The sequence below is a fragment of the Acanthisitta chloris genome, unplaced genomic scaffold, assembly GCF_000695815.1.
Source record: "Acanthisitta chloris isolate BGI_N310 unplaced genomic scaffold, ASM69581v1 scaffold40630, whole genome shotgun sequence".
Lineage (NCBI taxonomy): Eukaryota > Metazoa > Chordata > Aves > Passeriformes > Acanthisittidae > Acanthisitta > Acanthisitta chloris.
The window spans coordinates 18,759-30,236 of NW_008654041.1; the positions used below are offsets into that span (position 1 = coordinate 18,759).

The window sequence follows — 11,478 nt, forward strand, 5'->3', positions numbered from 1 at the left end:
AAATCAATAGCTCCACTGCTCTTGGGGTTTTTTTAGCTTTTTAGATTTGTAGCTGTAAATCTGTAGAGGGATTTAGGATAAAGCTGCAGAACAGCCATTTATGATTTTATTTAACTGCTTTTTGCCACATAATTTGTGCTTCTGTTTTGTTTTCCTGCTGCACAAACCCCAAAGTATTACAGCTGATGTGAAATAGAGACAGCCTGTTACAGCAAACTTACAGAGTCTCATACAGCCAAGTGGGACATAAAATTTATCACACTGTAACCTCTTCACTCTAATAAATTTTTGTAATAACTGTCCTGACCTGTCTTTGCCCCTTCTCACCGAAAGGCACATTGTGTTGGACTGGGCATGTGAGTTTTGCATGTGTAAGTCAGAGGAAGGATCAAAACTTACAAACACAGTGTTACAAATGAATGACTGTGGCACTTTAGCTGCATTTCAGCTTTGTTCTCACTTCAGCTGACAGACTGTGTTTTTTCTAACCTGGATGTTTTCCCTCCCAGTTACTATGTGGGCGAGCTGCTGTAACTGGTTCTGTCTGGATGGCTCACCTGAGGAGATACAGCCCCAGCCACAGCCAGGAGCCCGAGCCCAAGCCTATTCCAACCCTGGATACAGCTCCTTTCCCTCTCCCACTGCTTCTGAGCAGAGCTGCAAAGCCTGTGGGGTGCACTTCGACAGCTCCTCCAGGAAGGTGAGTCGCCAGTGCCTGCCCTGGCTGTGTGCAGTGAGGTCATGGGATCACAGAGACACAGCTTGGGAAGGAATGGACACACATCAGGGGTCTCTGATTTGAGGACATTCCATATGGGAAAAGACAGCTTGCCTTGGCTTCTGGGTCTTCAGTCCTTCTTTCGCAGTTAGTGGGACTGGAAATGCAGAGCTTAACCTTCAGCAGACTTGGCTGTCCCAGAACAAAGAAAGCCAAAGTGCTGATAATCAGTTAAAGGAGCATTATCTTGCACATGAGTTATTCAATTTGGTATTTAAAAACACGAATATCCTTTAAAAAAGAAATCTCTAAGTTCTGACAAGAAGGTTTGTGCTTTCAGTGAAGGAAGATCTGTCTGTCTCTTCTCCATACTATTGCTGCCCAAGCTAAAACACCTGGGAGGTTTATTTGAGGGTGTGTGTAGAGCTGCTGAAGCAGAAGTAACCCCAAACCAACTCCAAATCTGTTTTATCTGGTTTGTAAACTTCATTTGTGAGTCTGCAGGTACAAAAATAAATGCTGCCACAAGGCAGCCTGGGGCATTGTTTGGGCATGGTGGGTCCTATAATGCTGCTTGAAAGTGTTTTAGTGAGGAAAGTTGTTCTGTGTCCACACTCTGTGGGTTAGGAAGTGGCTATCTGTAGCATTTACTGAACTTAAGAATGTGAGAAATTAAAAATAATGGTGAATTTTGGCCCTTTTAGATTAGATGAGAAAACTCCTAAATTGGTTTTTCTTGCACCCTTTTATTCATGCATGAGGACACACATTTGGGAAATGGTAAGTCTTGGCAGAGCTGCTGCTTTCTACTCACAGGACAACAGGGATGTTGATGCATTTTTGCACTGAGAAGTGTTGTTGCTCCAGAAATTACTGGAAATTCAAACTTTGGTAATGTATGTTGGAGGCTGGACACACACAATAACATAGTTGGGGCATGTAAGGATGCTTGGACTCATCCTGGCAGTGGTAGGTGCTGGCTCAGCTGGAATGGTGCTGTCACTGCACATGGCTCTGTGGTGTTGTCTTTAGCATTGCCCTCATTAATATGACATGTCCTCACAAACACTTGTGCAGAGAGTTATCGTGCTTGCTGTTCTGCACTGTGGCAAATTGTGGGTGCAGGTAATTCTGCTTCTGAAACAAAACCACCTCAGCCTGTTCAGTGTGGACTTGACAGCAGCAGTGCCAGAGCTACAGCCCTGTTTTCCCAATTGTCTTCTAAAATGTGCATTTTCTAGGAGCTGTCTTTAGAGGCCATCAGTGCCTCCAGGTGTGTGTGCACACGCTGACTGGGGTGAGGGAAAGCTCTGGTGCACAAATTGTAGAGGATCTGCTGAAGCAGTGAAGCCATTCCTGCCCTCAGCAGCCTCCCGTTTTCCTGTGGGAGCTGTGTCCATGGAACTGGGGCAGCAGAGGACAATGTGTGCCTGTGTCCCATCTGCTCCTGCTCAGCACAGACTGTCAGTGAAACTGAGCCTGAGGTTTCTATCCTGTGTTGCAAAGGGACTCCTGAACCTCCCTCCCAACCACAGCTCCTGGGCAGGGATCTCTGGGGCTGACTGGAGCTCGATGTTGCAGGTGGGAATGATGAAACAGCTGCAGGAAGGTTTGCCAGAGCTCATCCATCAGGCCTTGGTCTTCAGAGGGAGCTGAACACATAACTTACGACACAATGACATGTTTGTAAGCCATGATAATGCTTTAATGCTGTTGGTATGGACTGAGAAGTGTGTGAAATCTCACTGTGCTGCACAGAGAGCATGGAAGACTCCTGGGAAAGGCAGCACCTTTGAACTCTAGTGTCCAGTTAATGTTTATACTGAAGGACAGTGGATAAAAATTAATTCCTTCTGCACTGGTGACCATAAGGATAACCTAGATTGCCTTAAAAAACCCCAAACTCAACAAACAAACAAAAACCTGAGAAGTGGAGTGGTGGGATCTGAAGTACTTGTTCTTTCATCATAACTGTATTTTAATTCTCATATGACATGGCATCTCCCAGAAGGGTTAGGGAAGGGGACTCTTGAATGGCACATGTACTTACAGGATGCTTCCAAGTGACTGGTGAGCATCTTTAAAGGATGTAACATGTAATCACTGTAGTAAAAATCCATGAGGTTTTTTGCATTTTCCTTCTCTTATTTGACTTTTTTGATCTTGGTTTTCTGCAGCAAACTGATTCCACAAGATCTTTATTCCCCTCTCTGCTGCTAGGAAGCTATGGCATCCTTGGTAGATATCTCAGATTGTTACTTTCCATCCTCCCCCATTTCCTGATTGCAGTGTCCTGACTTGGCTGACATTTTCAGGAAGATGCTTATCTTTGCACACTTAGGGAAAAGCCTCCTGGCAATTTGGAGTGTAAGATAAAGAAGCCCTGAACAGCAGTGTCTGTAGGGAACTTTAATGTTTTCTTCATGTTACCCTGCACACAGAGAAGAGCCAAGTGCATTCAAGCCCCATCCTGGTGTCTCTGGGAGACTCCCAGAGCAAACACCCAGGAACAACTTCCATCCTGGACAGACTTCTGGTGTGAAGTATTTCACTGCTGTCTGACCATCCTGACTGTGCTGCCAGTTAGTGAGCACCAGGCAGAAGTGCCTGGTTTTAGGGCCAGGTTTTACCCTGCACACAGAGAAGAGCCAAGTGCATTCAAGCCCCATCCTGGTGTCTCTGGGAGACTCCCAGAGCAAACACCCAGGAACAACTTCCATCCTGGACAGACTTCTGGTGTGAAGTATTTCACTGCTGTCTGACCATCCTGACTGTGCTGCCAGTTAGTGAGCACCAGGCAGAAGTGCCTGGTTTTAGGGCCAGGTTTTAATATACAACATTTGAAACTAATCCCTGTGAAGAGCCCAGTGCCTCCAGTCACTGCCCTTCCAGGCAGAGCTCAGCAAATACATTGAAGCTGTTAGAGCTGTTTTGGTGCTGAGATGTGCCCAACAGCTTCTGTGAGTGCTTAAATACTTGGTGCTCACGTACAGACTGGGGAATTGTCTTCTTTGAAGAGAAATCCTAGTGCTGAATTGGGTTTATTTTGTCTTCTCAAACGTCATTTGATAACTAAGGCAGACTCCTGTTATAACTGTTAACTGCTTGCAAGGAATATGTTGGGTAATGCAGCCCTTGGGCTCTGCTCACTTATGTGATACCTTAAGATGGCAGTGCTCAGGTAGGAGTTTTCCATCTGGAAGGTCCTTGGCCATGCAGTGGTTCCCTTTGGAGCAGGTTTGGCAATCTGCAGGGCACAGGAGACTTCACCTGTCAGAGAAAAGTGGGTGTGGGTTTTTTTCCCCCCCTCAGTTCTGATCATTCCCTTGTCAGAGATGAGTGATTGAGAGAGGGCAAGTGTTGCCACTGGGGGTGTTTTCCATTACTTTGCCTTTGTGGAGTGTTTGTTCCCCTGCTTTAGGCACACACAAGCATTAGTTCCTGTCTCTGCCCTACAGATTTCCCAAGAAACAGGATTGCTCCTGCAATCATGGTCAAAAAAAAGTCAGTTACATATTAATGGTTTTTATAATGACCAAGTTAAGGAAAACTTCTCCAAACTGGATGTTCTGTGGAAATTGCCCTTCCTGCCTTGCTTTGTGATTGCTGAAAGTCACTTTTCCTTGGCAGGCTCCCAAACAGGGATTTTTGAGAAGAGGTTTCAAGTTTGCATGACCAGAGATTCTCTTTGTGGTAGAAATTTTCATGTCTTAACATACTTGGGCAGGAAATTGGGATTCTTTCCACTAACTGTCACTGTAAGTGTATTACAGGGTCTAAGTGAGAGGCCTGTTGGTTGTAATTTGTGGGGGGAGTGAGGGGACTGCCAGGCTGTAAGGGGGATCAGGAGGAGCTTTTTGTAAGCAAGTGGTGTATTTACAGCCTGGAAAACATGAGAAACATCTGCCTTCTTTGAACTGTGAGGTTAGAGATGTTCTTTAACCACTAGAAGCAATTCGTAAAACAGTTGTCTTTGTGTTTGTATTTGTTGCTTCTCCACCTCCACATGTGTATTTTTCCTTGCACAGCTCTGAAGGATCAGGATGTCAGGACAGCAGAAGTGCTTGGCTTCTCTGAGGCTGTCACATAGTATTTTTAACCAGCACTGAAACCACTTCTTTCTTCCCTCAGGGCTTTTTAAAAGGAGCGTAATGTGGCTGTTCTGCTGCTATTCCTATTGGAAAATGTAGAATTTGCCTTTCCAAAGTGTTGAACAGTCAAGTTTCTGCAGAAGTCAACATGGACTGTGAGTGCTTGGAACTTCTGAAAATCGAGCCCTGAGTGACAAGATCAGAACAGTATCAAATACAAACCTTAAACAACAGAATTGGATCTGTAAAGTTTTGAAACATCTGGGGCCTAATATTTCCAAAACTTCCAACACTTTCTGTCTAGCACTAACTGGCACACACTGTGTTACTTTCAAAATAAGCTGTTGTTGTGTAAATAAATGTTGAATTCTTTGACGTTTGTCAGACACTGCAAGTTTTGAGTTCCCTTTCCCTCTTATGGTGAAACAAAGATTCATTTAGTGTTGGAGGAAAAAAAAAAGGGGAGGAGGGAGGTCATTCATAGCAAGTATTCAATGCATGAAATAGAGAAATGTTTAGTAGTTCTCTCCAGAGCTCAAGCTTTCTGAATGCACAGAGCAATGTGCACACCTAGCTGGAATTTACTTGGAAGTGTCCTGATTTCCTCTGGCTTAAACTATATGAGCAGGTGCAGAAAACTCCTGTCATTTGAGGGAATCATCTCGGGATGTAATGCTTCATTCTGGGCAGATGGAGTGTCAGTGGGGTTCTCTAAGGGCTGTGAGCTAGTGATCTGCTCAGGGATCAATCCTTTTCCTCATCTAGGAACATGAATAACATACTTGGCACTTTTTCACAAATGTGAAAGTTTTGATTATGCTTTAACAGAGGCTGTGACTTCCTTTGGCTTCAGCGAGGAGGGGAGCACTGCCCACGGTCGTCGTGCTCTGCCGGCGCAGGGCACGGAGGATTGGTTTGACTGCTTTCCTCTCTCTTTACCAGCACATCTGCTTGGACTGTAAGAAGAATTTTTGCACATCCTGCTCCAACCAGCCCGAGGGTGGACCCCTGCTCTGCCACCTCTGCCAGCGCTTCCGAGCCACAGCTTTCCAGAGGGAGGAGCTGATAAAGATGAAGGTGAAGGACCTGCGAGACTACTTGGCACTCCATGAGATTTCCACAGAGTTTTGTCGTGAAAAGGAGGACCTGGTGTTTCTGATCCTTGGCCAGCACCCTGTAATCACCCAGGAAGATCAGCTAAGAACAAACACATTAAACACTAGTGCCTCTGGCCAGCAGGACTTTGTGGCTCACCCCCCAGCCAGCCTGGCCTCCTCTACCTCACGTGATGAATCCTCAGTGTCTGCAGATCCCATCTCAAGTTCACTAGCTCAGGAACACCAACAGGTACAGTCTCTGGCCAGAAGCATCTTGCAAACTCATTCAGCTCTAGTTTTGGATTAACTACTAAGATGTTGCATGGTGGTTTTGTTGTGTAAAGCTGTGACTGCTGTCACCAACTCTGATGTGCCATTCACTAGTGGAATTGGATTTGATGGGCAGTGCTGAATGTATTGATCATTCATTCCCAGAACAGCATTGCTGTTTTGGGATGTGTTTTCTCTGGTGCTCTGGTCCACATTGCCACTAGATGTTCCTGGGACTGGTTCCTTTGGTACTTGATGTCTGTGTTGATGCTAACGACTTGTGACAAGTGTCTGAAGGTGCAGATGAAGTGGTGGTTATTGTTCTTTAATTCCTGTGCCAGAAATCAAGCAGGGATTTGAGCAATTTTGGAACTGGAACTGATGAGAAAGATGGTTGGAGGTGGGTGAGGTTTTTGGTGTCACCTGCACTCAACAGAAAACAAACCCTGAGTTTATGATGAGCTCTGCAGATCTGATGAACGTTGTCAGGGGCATTTGAGCTTAATTATTTTTTATTGACCTTGCTTTGTTTGGCTTTCTGCTCTCTGCTGTGGGAAGTTTACTCAGTGTTTGACATCTGCTCCTTGTCCTATTACAGAGTTAATAGGTTTATTTAGTTCCTTGTGGACCAGAGCTGTGAACATGTGTGCACCTTCTGCCTCCTCAGCAGATATATCTAGTTCAAAGGAAGAGTTTTCCTGGGATAATGCTTTTTGTAAATCATTAAAAGGCATTTCCATATCAATTTTGACCAGCAAATTCAGCTCTGTTGTCTTCCCTTGCTCTGCCCCATGATACATTTCAGCTTCTTGTCTCTACTTGCATGACATCCTGCTACAGTTCAGGCCCTTTGATTGTTCTTGAAATTCTTTTGCTCTGTAAATATTAACATGTCCCCACTTGGATGAGTAGGATAGTACCTTACAGTCTCTTTGGCAGTAGGAAAGCAGAGGGGAACAATGGCTGCTGAGGGCACATCAATTGGAATTCCACTTTTGATTTTTTGAAGTGTGTGTGTGTGTATAAATTCACTCACTCTGTGAGTGTTCCTGGCTTGTACCTTGTCCTGCACTTGTCCTCCCAGTGGTCAGGGATTGCAGGGATGCTGTACTGAAGCTGATTTCCCTCCAGACACCCACAGACACCATTGGTGAAAGCTTTATTTCCTCTTCTAGGCAAATGGTCATGTGCCTCTGAGCCCAGTTGGTGTGACAACAGTTGAGAATGCAGCAGAAGCACCAGCAGAGGAGGAGACACAGGTTTGTGTGTCCTGGAATTAGGTGACAAGGACTACTAGGTGTTCTAGGCTGTATTTGCTCCCAGGGAATCATTACTGCGAGATGGGTGGCTGAGCAGTAACTGAGACTGACCACTGGCAGACCCAGCCAACCCCTTCTTTTGGCATCACCTTGTCCTCCACATACAGAAAAAACTGATGCCACTTGGACACCATAATGATAGAAATGATTTCTTTTTATCTTAGGACTTATATTATGATAGATGGAGGAATTCTCAGAGTAACCAGTTATATATCCATCCAGACATGAATTCCTGCTAGTGCACATGTTGAAAGTTGAGTTCAATTGTATTCCAGGTGTTGAGGGCAAGAATTATTCCATCTTGTTCCTTTTCAGTCTACTGACTCCGAAGACACCCTGGTGCAGGGGAGGAAAGCTTCTCTCTCCGACCTAACGAGCATCGGCGACATCAACGCGCTCTCCGTGCGGCAGCTGAAGGAAATCCTCGCTCGCAACTTCGTCAACTACAAAGGCTGCTGTGAAAAGTGGGAGCTGCTGGAGAGGGTGACTCGGCTCTATAAAGAGAAAGACCTTCAACATCTAGGTAAGAAACTTAGCAAACATGTGCCTCTTGTCCAGGTTTGCCCTTTTTATGGACAAATGAAGAAGGAAATAGAACTTATGTTTCTGTTTTGTGCAAGTGGGGAGAAAGGAGGGAGTGTTAGGCACCTAAGAGGGAAAGTAGCTGAACTGTGTACACTCCTACCTGTAGTTGTTTAAGAAGTGTTCTGGTAGCTCTGGACAGTGACTGCCCTATAGCAGCAACACCAGCACAGTGTGTCCTACATCTTGGGATCATGCGGCAGATTGCCCTGGGCACTGCCTCACCCCAGAACAGCTGATGTGTGACTGTAGATGATTACTGGATGTACTGGGGTGAGCTCTTATCTTTTGACTCATGGTAACTGGCAAAGTGAGCAGGGAAATGCCCTGCCCAATCAGGAAACTGCCACCAAAAAGCAGCTGGGAAGTTCAGGGCATGTGCTCAGGACAGTCAGTGGCTCCCACTGCTCCCAGCTGTGCTTAGCTGGGGTTTGACTCTGTCCTCTGGATCACAGGTGTTCTGCTGCACATGCTGGGCCTGCACAGGTGACTGCTGAGGGGATGGAGGTGCACAGAGAATGTCTCTGGCTTGACTTTCAGGTGCTAGTTTGCACTTCTAAAGTATTAATTTAAAAAGACACATAGTTGTACATTACTTACAAGAGAAATGTACTTTACCACTTTGATTTCATAGGTTTGTGCCTCAGTGCTGTTCAGAGTAGTTTCCTTAAACTGCTGTTTCCTTAAACATCTCTCTAGGCTTTGTCCTCTATGAAAGATAATATAAACCCAAAGCAATCTTTTCTTCCATTGTGTCTTGTATTGTGTATCTTGTGCTTCTGACAGAATTTATCCTTTTCTCTGGATCACTGTTCCCTCTGTGTGTCTCAACAATATTGATGATTGTGTAACCCCAAAGAAACTGGCACCAGGGGCTGCTGCAGGTGCAGCACTAGGAAGCCAAACCACACACATTCCAAGGCTGGCTTAAAAATTGAGACATCCCTTGGGATAACTTCTTATCTCTGTGAAGCCTCAGCTGTTGTGTAAGCTCAGTAGAGAAGTTCCTTGCCAGTTGTTCAACCTGTCCCGATCACAGTCCTAGCCTGAGCCTTTCTGTGGGCATCAGCAAGAACAGTTTTGGTTTAGCAACTCCTTCAGGGCTTTCAGCCCCTGCCTGGCAGTAAGTGCTGCAGGCAACTCCTGCCCCACTTCTCTGGTTCTCACCGAATCACTTTCTCTTCTGTTGCAGTTCTTGACACTGACGATCAAACTGGTAAGTGATATCCTTAATCATGGAGTTGTTTAGGTGGGAAAAGCCCTCCAAGATCGAGTCCGACTGTTCTCCAGCACTGCCAAGGCCACCACTAACCATGTCCCTAAGTGCCACATCTACATGGCTTTTCAATCCCTCCCTAGGGAGCCTCTGCCAGTGCTTGACAGCCCTTTTGGGAAAGAAACTTTCCCTAATATCCAATCTAAACCTCCTCAGCACAACTTGAGGCCGTTTCCTCTTGACCTGTAACTTGGGAAGACAGACCCATGTTGCTTTATTTGCCTCATTGCTGAGAATCTCTATGCTATTTGTTTTCATCACACAGAAATTACTGGGTGACAGCTAAAACTTGCTGCTCTTTGCCAGCTGTTGGAGCAGATACAAACACAAGGGGAATTCTTTTCAGCCATTTCATGTGCAGAATTCCATTAGGGAAGCCCTTCCATAATGCCAACTTGGCACAAACCCAACGTACCTCTCTCTGTCTCATCCATCCATGGTCTCCTGTTCCCTCAGGTGGTGCTGGGCTGCCCAGCACTGAGGACAACCTCTGCAAAATCTGCATGGATGCACCCATTGACTGTGTCCTGCTGGAGTGTGGCCACATGGTGACCTGCACCAAGTGTGGGAAGCGGATGAGCGAGTGTCCCATCTGCAGGCAGTACGTGATCAGGGCTGTCCATGTCTTTAAGACCTAACTGTGTGTGTGTGAGGACTGTGATGCCTTAAAGCCTCATCTGCTCTTAGAGAAATGGTCAAAATTGCTACAAATAGTTCTACTGGTGATTAGCTTACGGACCCCCCTGGAAGGGAGGGAAGGAAGGATGAAGCCTGGGGAAACTGTTCTACTCCAGCCAAGCCTGACTGCTCTTCCCACCATCGTGCTTTACACCACAGTGCCTGGACTCCTTGGAGCTCATTGCCAGCAATCATTAACCACCTCCATCCTAGGATAACTTGAGCCACTAGTGCTGAGGACAGATGGATGCTCAGCTTTCCACCACAAAGGAAGCTCCAGAGGCTTTGTATTTTCCCTTGAATAATAAAAGCGAACTGGGGTCTCAAAAAGTGTCCTTTGTTTTGCTGCTCAGGCTTGCCCAGCAATGACTTGATTTTCCAAGATTAAAATGTCACCATGCTTGTTAACTTTATGTTTAATTTAATGTAAAATGCTTATGCTTGCAGGCCAGGCAGGATGATGCCTCCACCTTCCCTAATTCCAGCTGAGAGCAATTGTGCAAAAATGTGTTTTGTATGAAGGTTCCTTTGTGTCAGTGAGAGCTGTGAGGAGAGGGAGGCTGTGAACAGCCAGCCTTTCCCTGGGGTGGGTTCTGTTCATGTGCCACTGGGAAGTTTTCTGGTGTGATTTGTTGTTTTATTTGACTTCCCAGCACATGGCAGGGGTCAGGACAGAACTGAACTGCCTTCACTTGCTCAAGGAGCTACGAATCCAAGGCTTGAGACAGTGAGGAAACCAGAGAGCTGCAGAGTAGTGAGGACTCTTCTGCTACACAATCAGATTTAAGTACAGGTGACTTTTTCTTTTTAGAAGGGAGTCATGGAAGAAAGTTTTTATCTCCCTTGTGTCCATGAGTAATCACCAATGCAGCTGCTGCTGTTTGATTAGCTTCCCCCACCCTCCCCTGTGCTCAGTGTTACAGTTCTGTTACCTTCAGATTGCTTATCAAAGCAATTTATTTTGTACTTTCTGCTGGTCATGGTGGGTGGGAGAGTCTGACAGCTGCAAGCCCTTACAGCTCTCCTCCTGAACAGTGTCTTCATTTGGAAGAGACTTGCTAGAGAAGTGTGAAAGCTGCTGCTAGAGGAGATTGTAACTGGCATCATCTCTTCCCCCCAGTGGCCTGTGAGAACTCAGTCCATTTGGCTGAGCTGACTTGAGCCTCATTCCAAGGCATTTGTGAAGCTGATTACCTTCTGCTCCAGGTTTTTCCTGTCTGTCTTTAGGGAGAGGTGATCACTCTATGTTCAGAGTCCCTGCCTGGCTGCCAGCAGAGAACAGCACAAACCCAGTGTCCCCTGACAGCTCTTGGAGCATGGAAATGCAGTTAGAGAATAGCACCAAAGCTACGTGTGCAGTAAGTGATAATAATGTCAACAGAAAGTTAAACTTGTGTGTTCTTTAACACTGCATAAGTAGCAACTCCCCTCCCAGCTGCAGGGGGTG

The 11,478-nt window shown here is 45.9% G+C and overlaps 1 protein-coding gene across 1 annotated transcript; it reads left to right on the plus strand.

Annotated features, from left to right (window-relative positions):
- Positions 1 to 514: 514 nt before the first annotated feature.
- On the plus strand, positions 515 to 9,991 carry RFFL (ring finger and FYVE-like domain containing E3 ubiquitin protein ligase). The gene is made up of 6 exons (XM_009083110.1): positions 515 to 700; positions 5,752 to 6,156; positions 7,352 to 7,435; positions 7,811 to 8,018; positions 9,270 to 9,293; positions 9,810 to 9,991. The coding sequence occupies exons 1-6, from the start codon at positions 515 to 517 to the stop codon at positions 9,989 to 9,991; spliced, it is 1,089 nt and encodes a 362-aa protein (XP_009081358.1).
- Positions 9,992 to 11,478: the final 1,487 nt, after the last annotated feature.